At 40.5% G+C, this 11,801-nt stretch overlaps 1 protein-coding gene across 2 annotated transcripts in view; it reads left to right on the top strand.

Annotated features, from left to right (window-relative positions):
- The first annotated feature begins 5,133 nt into the window (after nt 1–5,133).
- The window catches only part of ABCA5 (ATP binding cassette subfamily A member 5), a 79,918-nt gene continuing 73,250 nt past the window's right edge, over nt 5,134–11,801 (top strand). The window contains exons 1-2 of one of the 2 annotated variants that reach the window (XM_033181962.1): nt 10,149–10,212; nt 11,130–11,253. In XM_033181962.1, the coding sequence (XP_033037853.1) occupies nt 11,146–11,253 (108 nt within the window). In that variant the 5' untranslated portion in view covers nt 10,149–10,212; nt 11,130–11,145. Of the gene's footprint in view, nt 5,418–10,148; nt 10,213–11,129; nt 11,254–11,801 lie in introns of those variants that run through there. The other variant, XM_033181963.1, reaches the window with a different exon arrangement.

The following is an 11,801-nucleotide window of genomic DNA, read 5'->3' as shown; positions in this document are numbered from 1 at the left end:
TGTAGTTTTTGTTTTACCTGTTGATTTGACCAGAATGATTTCTTCACCTATGTAATTTATGAAAAATATGAACAAAAATCAGGGTAGAGTTATCCAACTAATTTTGAATTTACCTAATCATAATTAAATCAGGCCCCTATTTTAGGCTCATCCACAAAGATATGAAAGACTGGATTAAATGCTTTCTTGAAATTAATTTATATCATGGCTATAAAATTCCATCTTCTCTCAAAGATCAAATAAAGTGTGGTGTGGCTTTTCTTAGTTTAGTCAGTCTGGTTCCAAGTGACCACCAAATTCTAATACATTAAACTACGGACTCTGGAATTTTACTTTTCTGTTCTACAGTTTTCAGTGTCTACCTTTTTACCATTTTTTAAGCAAGTGATCTATCATCTTTTTCATTTTTTACAGTTTTTCAGAACTCACCAGCAACGGATCTTAGGTTACTTATAAACAGCTGTGAGATGTAATTTGTCCCTGGAAACATGAACTTACTCGAAACAGATACGTGTTTTCTTACTATCTCCTCACCTACCTCAAGTTTCAGTTCTCTTTGTATGTTGTTTCACCTTTACCAACGTCAAGTCCATTTTCTTTACTGAAAAGGGAAATAAAAGAAAAATTGAGTCAAGTTTCTCTTTAATGTTTAAATTATTTTCTTAGGTAAATTACAAACTTTGTGTTTATAAAAATTTATGAAGGTTTATTTCTTTCTGCCCTCTATTATAATTCTTCACTCTAATTAAACCAGTCTTCCCATTTTTCCCTCTTGAAGTTACCAGGTAACTCTAGTTCTCAATGATTTCTCTATAGCTTTTTATAATTTGCACCACATAATTTAACAGTGGAAGAAATATTATCTTCCTTGTTTAATGCTTTTATAGTTTTTTTTTTAAAAAAAGTCTCAGAACAATTGTTGATTTCTTTACCATTTTTCATTTGATTAACCTAAAAAGTTGGAGATTTTACCAAACAAGAATACTGGACACTGAATAAATACTTGTTGGTTAGTTAACTTTTAAATATCAAATTTGGCTATACATTCTTCATATATCAGTCTCTTTGACTAATTTTCTGTTTGGAGAAACAAAAAGGGTAAAATACTTAAAATTCTTTTTGTTGTAATAAAAACAATAGTAATAATAATAATATTAGTAGTAATAATAACATTCAAACTAAAACTACCTTTAGAAGTCATTCTCTTCTCCAACCCCTCCCCTGTAACCCTCCAACAATTATCAATTAATCATATTACTGAGCTATTTAATAACAATTTCAGCCACATTTGATATGCTAGTTTGGAACTCTATTTATTGGTAAAGCTGCTTGATTCCCTGCCTACTTTGTCAATCAAGCCTAAATTTCTTTATTTGTTTTAACTCGTTCTAGACAAACATACCAATCTGAAATACCAAATACTGAATCTAAACTCTGAATATACAAACCACATCATTTCCCTTGAAACCTTTTTTTATCCTTGTAGAAATGTTAAATGTTTAAAAACAAATAATAAGTGTTTAATAATCATAGATTTTAAAAAATAGTCATGTAATTTTCAATGTATTATAATCATGCAAATTAATGTACTAAGTTGATAGTAAAAAAGGTGCTGTAACAATTTAACAATTTTACTCTTAATTTTGGCAAAAATAGCATAAAGACTCCATTAAATAAGGCTTTGATGTCTAGCAAATTAAAAAGTAGCACAAATAGAATTCATTGTTCACCAGCAGGAGGAGGGTAGGTTGTAGGTTCGTATCTAGGGTAGCAAGTCTTATTCTCTTACTCTACATTAAATTCTGTCAAAATTCTGGTTCACCGTTAATTTTGCACAGCTAGGCAACTTGTTAAATCTCAATCTACAACTCCCATGATTGATGTATTCCCATCTGATTTATTTGTCTAAGAAACGTATTAATGAGATTTGGGGATTAGGGTTGCCACCATGGCAACCCATCAGTATGGCTTGTTCTCTTTCCTAGATACAGAAGCTCAGAAAGGAACATCTTCCCTGAAGCTGCTTACTTAGTACTGGGACCTGGTAACTATGGAAATTTAGATTGAGATCATATGGCTACATTGTTTACAAGGTACAAATGGTTTGATAAATAACCTGTTCAAACAGACAGTAAAATATGTCAGGGTCCATACATCAATTTGTAGCAATTTTTTTATTAATAGGTCTTATTTAGCTTCCCTCTGTTAAATTATTCTTACAACTGCGTTACATTTGTATTAGTCTGTTCTCACACAGCTATAAGGACATACCCAAGACTAGATAATTTGTAAAGAAAAGAGGTTTAATTGACTCACAGTTTCACATGGTGACGGAAGCCTCAGGAAACTCACAATCATGGTGGAAGGCACCTCTTCACAGGACAGCAGGAGACAGAATGAGTGCTGAGTGAAGGGGGAAGCCCCTTATAAAACCATCAGATGCTGTGAGAACTCACCCACCATCATGAGAACAGCATGGGGAAAACTGTCCCCAAGGTTAAATTGTCTCCACCTGGTCACCTTTGACATGTGGGAAATATTACAATTCAAGGTGAGATTTGGTTGGGGACACAGAGCCAAACAATATAACCATCATAATTTTGTCATTCACCCTATAAGGGGAATTTGATATCTTCCCTTTTATGAGTAGGTAGACTTTGTTGAGTGGGTGGTGACATTTTGTGGGGGAAATGAAAATATTTGTATATTCTTGCTTATTACATGTGTTTTCTCATTGGTAGCATTAATAATATTTACTGTATACTATGATGCATAGGACTTGGAAATTTAAATTGGTATAAGAAGAAGCCTTCGGCTGGGTGCTGTGGCTCAGGCCCATAATCCCAGTACTTTTGGAGGCCAAGGACAGAGAATCACTTGAGCCCAGGAACTTGATACCAGCCTGGGCAACATGGCAAAACCCTGTCTCTATAACAAAACACAAAAACTAGTCTGTGTGGTGGCATGCACCTGTAGTTCTGGCTACTTAGGAGGCGGAGGTGGAAGGATCGCTTGGGCCTGGGAGGTAGACATTGCCATGAGCTGCGATCACAGCGCTGCACTCCAGGCTGGGTGACAGAGCAAATAAAAAAAAAAGAAAAAAGAAAAAGAAAAAGACAAGAAAAAGCTCTTAACCTCAGACTATTTACAATTTAATTGAAGAGATGGTACATAAACAAAATTATGTGAACAAGATGGTAGTGTATATGCAGTTGGGAGGAGAGCGAGATCATTTTGTCCAGGGTGACGAGATTTTTGGAGAATTGGGTTTTGGTCATGTCGTTTTGAAGCAAGAGTAAAAGCATAAGCAGACAGAATGAATGACAGAGAACATTACAAGGATAAGAAATGTAAGAAAGAAATGCCTAGAATAGTTGTAGAAATGAGTAGACTTCTGAAGTTAAGGCAGGTTAAGGGTACTAGTGAGAAGTGCTGGGGTGAAAGTATGGTTCAGTAACATTTTAACCAAGTTTATCTTTGACGTATATTTCTTTACTTGGCCCCAAATCCTAGGCCATTGAGAATTTGTAACTAAAACGTTCCAGATGTTTCAAAAAGGGACAGAATATATCATGAATAGTTTTCATTATATGGCTTCTTTAGTTTCCTAGTTTCTTGAACATTCTTATCTCCCTTTCTCCCACCCCCACTGCTAGACCTTTTAATCCAGGGGTCCCCATGCCCCAGGCCAGGGACTGCTACTGGAATCTAATCTGTGGCCTGTGAGAAACCAAGCGGCACAGCAGGAGGTGAGTGGAGGGCAAGTGAGTGAAGCTTTTAGCTGTATTTACAGGCGCCCCCCATGGCTGGTATTAGGGCCGGAATTCCGTCTCCTGTCAGATCAGCAGTGGCATTAGATTGTCCTAGGAGTGAGAACCCTATTGTGAACTGCACGTGAGGGATTTAGGTTGTGTGCCCCTTAGGAGAATCTAATGCCCTACGATCTGTCACTGTCTCCCATCAGCCCCAGATGAGACTGCCTAGTTGCAAGAAAACAAGCTCACAGCTCCCACTGATTCTACATTACGGTGAGTTGTATAATTATTTCATTATATATTACAAGGTACTAATAGTAGCAATAAAGTGCACAGTAAATATAATGTGCTTGAATCATCCCAAAACCATCCTCCCTCCCCTGGAAACAATTGTCTTCCATGAAACTGGTCCCTGGTGCCAAAAAGGTTGGGGACCGCTGTTTTAATCATCAAGGATTCTCACGAACCTCTTTGAATTTTCTATTTAATTCATATTCCATAAATAACACTTGATTCCTTGTCCCCCCCCCCCCCACCCAAGAATTCAGAAAGCAGAATGTATGTTGGGAAGATCTGGTTTAAATTCGAGAAGCAGAGAAAACAAAGACAAGTAAAAAAAAAAAATACTTGATGTACACAGGATTGACAGAATTAAAAAAAAGTCTTTCTGCAAGGGAATGTGACTATACAGAAATCTGGAGAGGAAAATACGTAATGTCAGTGTTAATAACTTTTGATTCCATTTAGGTCACTTTGAGTAACGACACTCAAAACACTAGATTATATTTTTAGCAAAGTAAGTGCAGTATCCAGTCTCTCACAGATGCCATGTGTCTCAGGCCATTTGGAAAATTCAGCATCTGCCGCATTCCCAGACTTTGATGAGGACACTCCGCGAACTAGAAGCACCCTCAATGTGAGGACGTCCCAGGTCGGGGTGTGAGGGCGAATGAGGAGGCTGGGGAGGGGAGGCAAGAGTTAGGAAAACGGGACCACAGAACTCCAGATGCTCTGGCGGGAGGAAGAGGGGCTGCGGAGGACTCAAAACGCGCTCAGAGAGGCCCATCCAAATGCTAGGAGACAGATCGCAAGGATGCTTAAGAGAAGACGTGACTGGGCGAGGCAGATGAGGAGAGGGCAGTGGGCCAAGGTCACCCGCTAAGAGGCGGCAGGTTTACCACTGAGACCCCAGCCCATGGTTTTTGCCCGCGCCTCTAGAAAGAGCGTGGCGAAATCCCGGAGATTCCAGGCGTGGAAGGCCCTGGGGAACAGCCACGAGGCCCGACTCTTGTGGCTCAGGGGCCCTGGGCAGCCGCGCGCCACCGCTCACCACCGCTCGCCCCACCCTCAGGCGCGCTCCTCTTCCGGGCGCGATGCTTGCCTGCGTGCGCCGGGACGCGCAGGGCCTAGCGTCTGAGACGCGCCCGTACGAGGAGCAGCGTTTGCTAGGAGCCCCGCCCTCAGGTGCGCTCTGCGGGAGGCGGGGCGCGACTTCTGCGCCGCGAGCTTCCCTAGCTGGCCGGCGCGCTGCCTGCTCTGCCTGCGCCAGGAGCGCGCGGGTGCGCGCGGCCGCGCCCTCTCACAGATGCCAGCTCGGTCACCCGCACTGAGTCAACAGACTGAGCGCGTCCAGGCCTGACAGCGCTGCGGATCGGCCCTGAGGTGAGGAGGGCGTCGCGGGCGTCGGCGCTTGAGGCAAGCCTGGGACAGCCGTCCCCTGGGGAGTTGTGGGGTCGAGGAGGGGCTGGCCAGCGAGGGGCGGCGGAGAGGGAAGGGGAGTTCGGCGTCTGAGGTGTGAGGTGAAGCGGGCTCGGAAGCGGGCAGAGGCGGCGAGCTGAGGGAAACAGACCTCTCTCGGCTCCCGGGAAGCGCGAGTTGCCAACCTCGGGGATGCGGTGGGAGCGCCCAGGATTCGGACGTGAGGGGTCGGGGCCCTGGGGCAGGGGCTCCGCGAGGCTCACCCGGGACCGGATCCCGTGGGACATCGGGACACTGCCTTTGCTGGACGCTGTCGTTCCATCCTCGGCGGCGTCAGGGAGAGAAGGAAAACAAATATTGGTGTAAATTTCCTTCTGAACAGCTGGGTAATGAGCGCTTGCTCTTCCCTGCGAGGTTATGCGCGGATCATTACCTTGTGTGTTAAAAGGAGTTTCAGTGAGAAGAAAATGCGCAGATCTCATGACACAGTTTGGGAGGGAAGTTCCCTGATCCTAAAACACAAATAGGAGCTCCAGGCATGGAAATAGGAGCTCCAGGCATGGAAATTGGATCGGAAAGCTGGGCAGGCTGGAGCTATTAAACTGCAGGAGGGTTTTCCCTGGGCTCCTTAGGCTTTGATTTACGTTTTAGATAAATAAGTCCGAAAATAATGAAGATAATAACCACGTTTACTTTCTACGAGGGCGTTCTGAAGGAATCTAAGGGAAGAAAAGTATTTGCTGGACTACAGCTTTGAGCCAGGCTCGGTGTTAGCTCTTTTAATTCTGACAGCATCCCTGTAGGGTTGGAGGGGGCTACTCCAGTTGGGCAGATGTGGAGAATGGGCCTCAAAGAGGTTAAGCCACTTATTAAGGTCTCAACTACTAAAGGATGGAGTTGGGATGCCAGACTCCAATTCTGGTGCTTTATCCACTATATTTTGTGTTTGCCTGAAAAGCAATATTGTATGTGTTTTAGGGAAGACTCCATAGGAGGGAACATTATTAGGGCAGTTAGGGCTTTGTGGGTATTTGTGTTAAAATCAAACTAAAGAGGCGTTAATCTTTGAATATGCCCTGTTTGAGTGTATTTCCTTTCAAACAGATTTAGTGTAAGGAAATCTTACATTCACTATAAGAGCAAATTTATTAGTACATTCCATGTCTATTGCATGTCTTTTATTTTTAAAGAGACAGGGTCTTGGGCTGGAGTGCTGTGGTGCGATCAAAGCTCACTGCAGCCCTGAACGTCTGGGCTCAAGGGATCCTGCTGAATAACTGGGGCTATAGGCGTGTGTCATGCGCCCAGCTAATTTTTTATTTGTTTTTCAGAGATGAAGTCTTGCTGTATTGCCCGGGCTGGTTTGTTGCATGTCTTTTACATTCCAGATACTATATTATGTGCCAAGAGTACTGATATGAATACAATTTATAATCTCTGTCCTTGAGTTTAGTTGAGAGGGTGATTGTATAAAAGAATTTTATGATATTAAGTCATGACTTTCCTGGTATGTAAATTAGTTGGATTAAAAATAGTTTTAAGGGCAAACTTTTAGGAACCTATTATGTATAAGAAAATTTATTGGATGACTTGTCCTTTGTGTACCATTGCACTGGTATTTTCTCCTTTAGCAAGAAACACTGTCATAAAATTTAGGTTAAATTATATTGACAACTAGCATTTTTTTTTTTTTTTTTTTTTTTGAGACAGGGTCTCATTCTGTCACCCAGGATGAAGTGCAGTGGCAGGATCTTGGCTCACTGCAGCCTTGACCTCCCAGGCTCAAGTGATCCTCCCATCTCAGCCTCCTGAGTAGCTGGGACCGCGGTTATGTGCCCCTACACCTGGCTATTTTTTTTTTTTTTTCGTGGAGACAGTGTTTCTCTATGTTGCCCAGGTAGATCTTAAACTCTTGGGCTCAGGCCATCCTCCCACTGGGATTGCCACGTGAGCCACTGCACCTGACTGCATTTTGTTTTATTATTGCACCACCTTTCAGTAAATTTTAAAGTGATAGAGCAGATGAGAGCATTTATAATTTATCCCTTTTACAGTTAAAAGGCATATTTTATAGTGCTTTTATTTTATTGATTGAGAAGCAAATGATGTAGCTAGGCAGGCATTTATTTCATGTGCCGGATATGTTCCTAATTTCTCATTCCAAAAAAAATCTTAGTTTTAAAGTATAGCTAATACCAGATGGCATTTAAGTTCTTGTGGCTCAGAGTTGTAATGAAATCAGTCTTCCAGTTTAAGCTGAAATGGCACATTGTTGAAATGTATAATATTACTTTGTGGTGGATTTTGGAAATCTCTTTTAATTGCTTCAGTTTTCTCAGTAAAGTAGGATTCAAGGTCATAATCTGAGGGTGTTCCTACAGATGGAAGCTTTGGAGATTTGGGGACTGAGAGAGTGATGGACTAGTTAAATATGTGATTGCTAGGAAATTAAACATGACTCGTAGGTGTGAAAACTACGGTAGAGGAAAGATATGAGTGCACACATTAGGGTGTCTAATTTTGGATATCAGAAACTTCATAATCCATTCCCAATGCCTGCCTTTACCGTGTTATCTAGAACATACATTCGCATCCCTTGCTCCCATTCACTTTGCCTTATGCCTCTGCCATATGGCAGGTATCCCCGTTCTTCACAAAAGTCAAGCCCTTTTGTTTGGGAGTCTAGCTTTACCCTTCTTTTATTTCTGCCTAGAAATTCCATTCCACTCCTTTCCAAGCTCTTTCTCTCTTATCACATTACATTAAATTTTATCTCTCTGCAATGTTAGTGACAGTGTCTAACTTTATTTTTTTTTGCCTCGTAATGTTGGATGCATAAATCCTTCGGTAAATGTTAAGTGAATATGCCACTTTTCTCGCTTCCCCCCTTCTTCCTTTCTGCAGGAGTTGGCCAACTCTTTTTGTAAAGTGCCACATAGTAAATATTTTAGGTTTGCAGACAGTATGGTCTCTGTCTCAGTAACTTTACAGTTGTAGCACAAAAGCAGTCATAGATAATACATAAATGAATGAGCATGGCTGTATTCCAATAACACTGTATTTATAGACATTGAAATTTGAATTTCACATAATTTTTGCATGTCACAAGATATTATTCTTTTTTTTTCAACCATTTAAAAATGTAGAAACAGTGTTCCTCCTGGGCTGTGCTGAATAGACTGAGGATTGGATTTAGCCCCCACCTCTTTCATCATAGTTTGCACATCCTTGATCTTTAAGGACTCTTAGGAAGCCTTAATAAAGGAATCTGTGGTAAGATGATACTGGTTATGATATTTCCATTGGTGGTAGAGAAACAAAGATAAATAAGACAGTGTTGTTTTTTTCATCGAGGATCTCATGGTCAAGTTCAAGATGAAAATATGTACATAGATAATGGTGACAGGGTATTGTTACTGCAGTTACAGTTATATTTACTGGGTATAGGGGTAAAACACAGGAGTGATAATCAGCTCCATGTCAATTTAATAATGACATTTAGGCAATGTGATTAAAAATTGAGCTTAGTTGAGCGTAAAATTTGAGGATGGTCACACAGGAGGACACAGACTCCTAAAGGATGGGGTAAATGCTCCAAACTGGAGAGGTTTGAGTGTCCTTTATATAGGCAAGGTCTGGGGATGCCTAACAGGGTTACCTTATTTTTCATACAAGGTTAGTGCATAGTTAGAGCAATTCAATTAGTTATAGGCAGTGTTTCTGTTTTGGGGAAGGGTATATTTAACATTTCACATTAAGGATGTAATGGTCAAAGGGTCTTTTATCACAGTCAAGGGGTCTTTTATCGCTGGCACCATCTTGTCTGAGCTAGGAACAAGAAAATAAGGAAGGAATTTCATATATAACAAAAAGTCAGTAATTAAGAGGTCAAGCTTCATGACCCAGTCTCCAAAGTCAACCTTCCTCAGTGCCAAACGTTTAGAACCCCCAAGTAGACAGACTATCCATTTTCTGTTACATCTGCTTAGGTGGATGTGAAGTAACCTCTAACAGTCATTTGTTGGAGGTAGGGAATGTATTTTCAGCTGGCCTTGCTGGAAATCTTTTAAGGATACTAAGAAGGTGACTGATCACGTTTCTTATCAGGATGGCTCTAAACATCAGGATGACTCAACTTATTTATTTTATAGGGTATAATCTTAATTCATTTCTCACAGAAATAAACATGGATATGTTTTTAAATGATGTCTCTATGAAAATAATTTTAAAATTTTAAAGTTATTTTACCTGCTACATAATAAAGGGATTGTTTATTCCACAGATATTTAGTACCTCCTCTGCTGTGCAGTGAGTTGTTTTACTAACTAAAAATATTTGGAGATAATGGTATCATTAGATAAGTGGTGGATTTTGCGGGGGAGGCGGGGGAAGAGAGAGGCTCTTCCAAGGAAAGCACTGCTTTTAACAAAGGCAGTAAGTATAATAGTAGGACTACCTTAAAATTGTAAGTAATTTTAAAAAATATAGCTTTCAGATTTCTTATTTTAATTAAACTCATGCATCCTAAATAATTTTTGTCTAACAATTATTTCTAAAGGTTATGTACATTTTTATTACTTAGAGTGATGTGAAATATGTTCCATAGGACTTGGAATGTAGTAACCCAGTACTTTTTTTTTTTTTTTTTCAGATGGAGTCTCGCTCTGTTGCCAGGCTGGAGTGTAGTGGCATGATGTCTTTCGCCTTCTGGGTTTGAGCGATTCTTCTGCCTCAGCCTCCTGAGTAGCTGGCATTACAGGTGCCCGGCACCCCACCCAGCTAAATTTTGTACTTTTACTAGAGACAGGGTTTCACCATGTTGGCCAGGATGGTCTTGATCTCCTGACCTCGTGATCCTCCCGCCTCAGCCTCCCAAAGTGCTGGGATTACAGGCCTGAGCCACCATGCCTGGCCATAGTAACCAGTACTTTTAAGATGAATTAAGAAGTGAATTTTTGATATTGAAATTTGGATTTTGCAACTCCTGGTCTTTAAGTCAATTAATACATTAGAAAAGGCAGATGGGCTTTAGTGGGCTTTCAATTTTCTTGCAATTTATTGGATTTAGTATAAATTATTTTATATAGGAAATTATTTATCTAGGAAAGTTAAATTTGATTAAATCTTTAGAAATGTTAGGTGTTTAAAACTCACCTAATTATTATTTAAAGCCCTACAACAAACTTAGCACATTTCTCAGGTATGCTGTGGAACTACGGGAAATAACTTTTTTTTTTTTTTAAATTTCGAACCCTTATTTCTCTTTGTGCTATTGTTCTTTAACAGCTAAGCACTGGCTTTGTTAAAGAGTTTTTAAAGTATTTCATTGGTACGATTTTGAGTTGGAATCATATAAATTCTGCTTTGGTCTTGTGTTAACTCAGCCACTAGTGAGTGCACTCCTAGATATTGTCTGTAGGATTGTTCCCCTTTAGAGGCAATTAAACTTGAACAGTTAAACTTGAGGCAGGCCAAGCATCTTTTGACTGCCTTTTTCTTTTATTCTTCCAAAACCATCACATAAAGCTATAACATTTTGGAATTTTAGTATAGAAAGAGGAAATGTATAGCTCCATGCTAAATATGGGGTTTCTTGTATCCCAAGAAAAGGCACCTGATAAGTCATACCCTTCCTAGGGTCCCCTTTTTGGTCATGCCTCATTTGTCACTTTGCAGCCCTGTTTTCAGATATATGCTTCTGTCAGGAACATCACTTTCATGTCACCTCTGCTGTGTGGATCTCCACCTTTCTTTCTGGAAACCTCATTCTTTCATCCACAAGAGTTGCTCCCATCTCAAGGTATTAACCCTTTATTTTTGGGTGTTTGTCACTATAGAAGAGTACTGCCTTCCCACATGCTTCCTTCATCCCAGTTTTCCTACCCTAACTCCCTATAAGGCTAGTCAGTATTGTCCTTTGGGATTCCAGACCCTGCAAAACAGTGGAGGATGGGGTAAAGAGAGGGGCCTTTGTGATTACCATATCAGTGAGAGTTGTAGTCACCCCTTTTTTTATTCTATCTTGTTTCTCTTTCTTCTCCCCAAAGGACAGATATTAATTCTCAGAGACATTGTGGTCTCGACACCTGAAAAGGAAGCCAAATATTTTCCCCAGCATCTCATCATTTGCAAAGAATTTATAGGGTAGAGTTAGTGTTTACATTATTATGCAGACCAGTCCTTGCTATTTATTCCCCATATCCCTTTTCAAATTGGGCCCTGCTTAGACACTGTGGACTTAGGGGTTGGAAGATGCAGCAGGCAAAGAGGAGGGTGAATAGGTACATTGTTGGATCAGTTTACAAAGACCTGACTATAGCTTTGAAGTTTCTGTTTTAGATCAACAAT

Source organism: Trachypithecus francoisi, unplaced genomic scaffold (genome assembly GCF_009764315.1).
Source record: "Trachypithecus francoisi isolate TF-2019V2 unplaced genomic scaffold, Tfra_2.0 Lachesis_group20, whole genome shotgun sequence".
Lineage (NCBI taxonomy): Eukaryota > Metazoa > Chordata > Mammalia > Primates > Cercopithecidae > Trachypithecus > Trachypithecus francoisi.
Note: the sequence above shows the minus strand (reverse complement) of the source record. Positions and strands in the feature narration are given on the sequence as shown.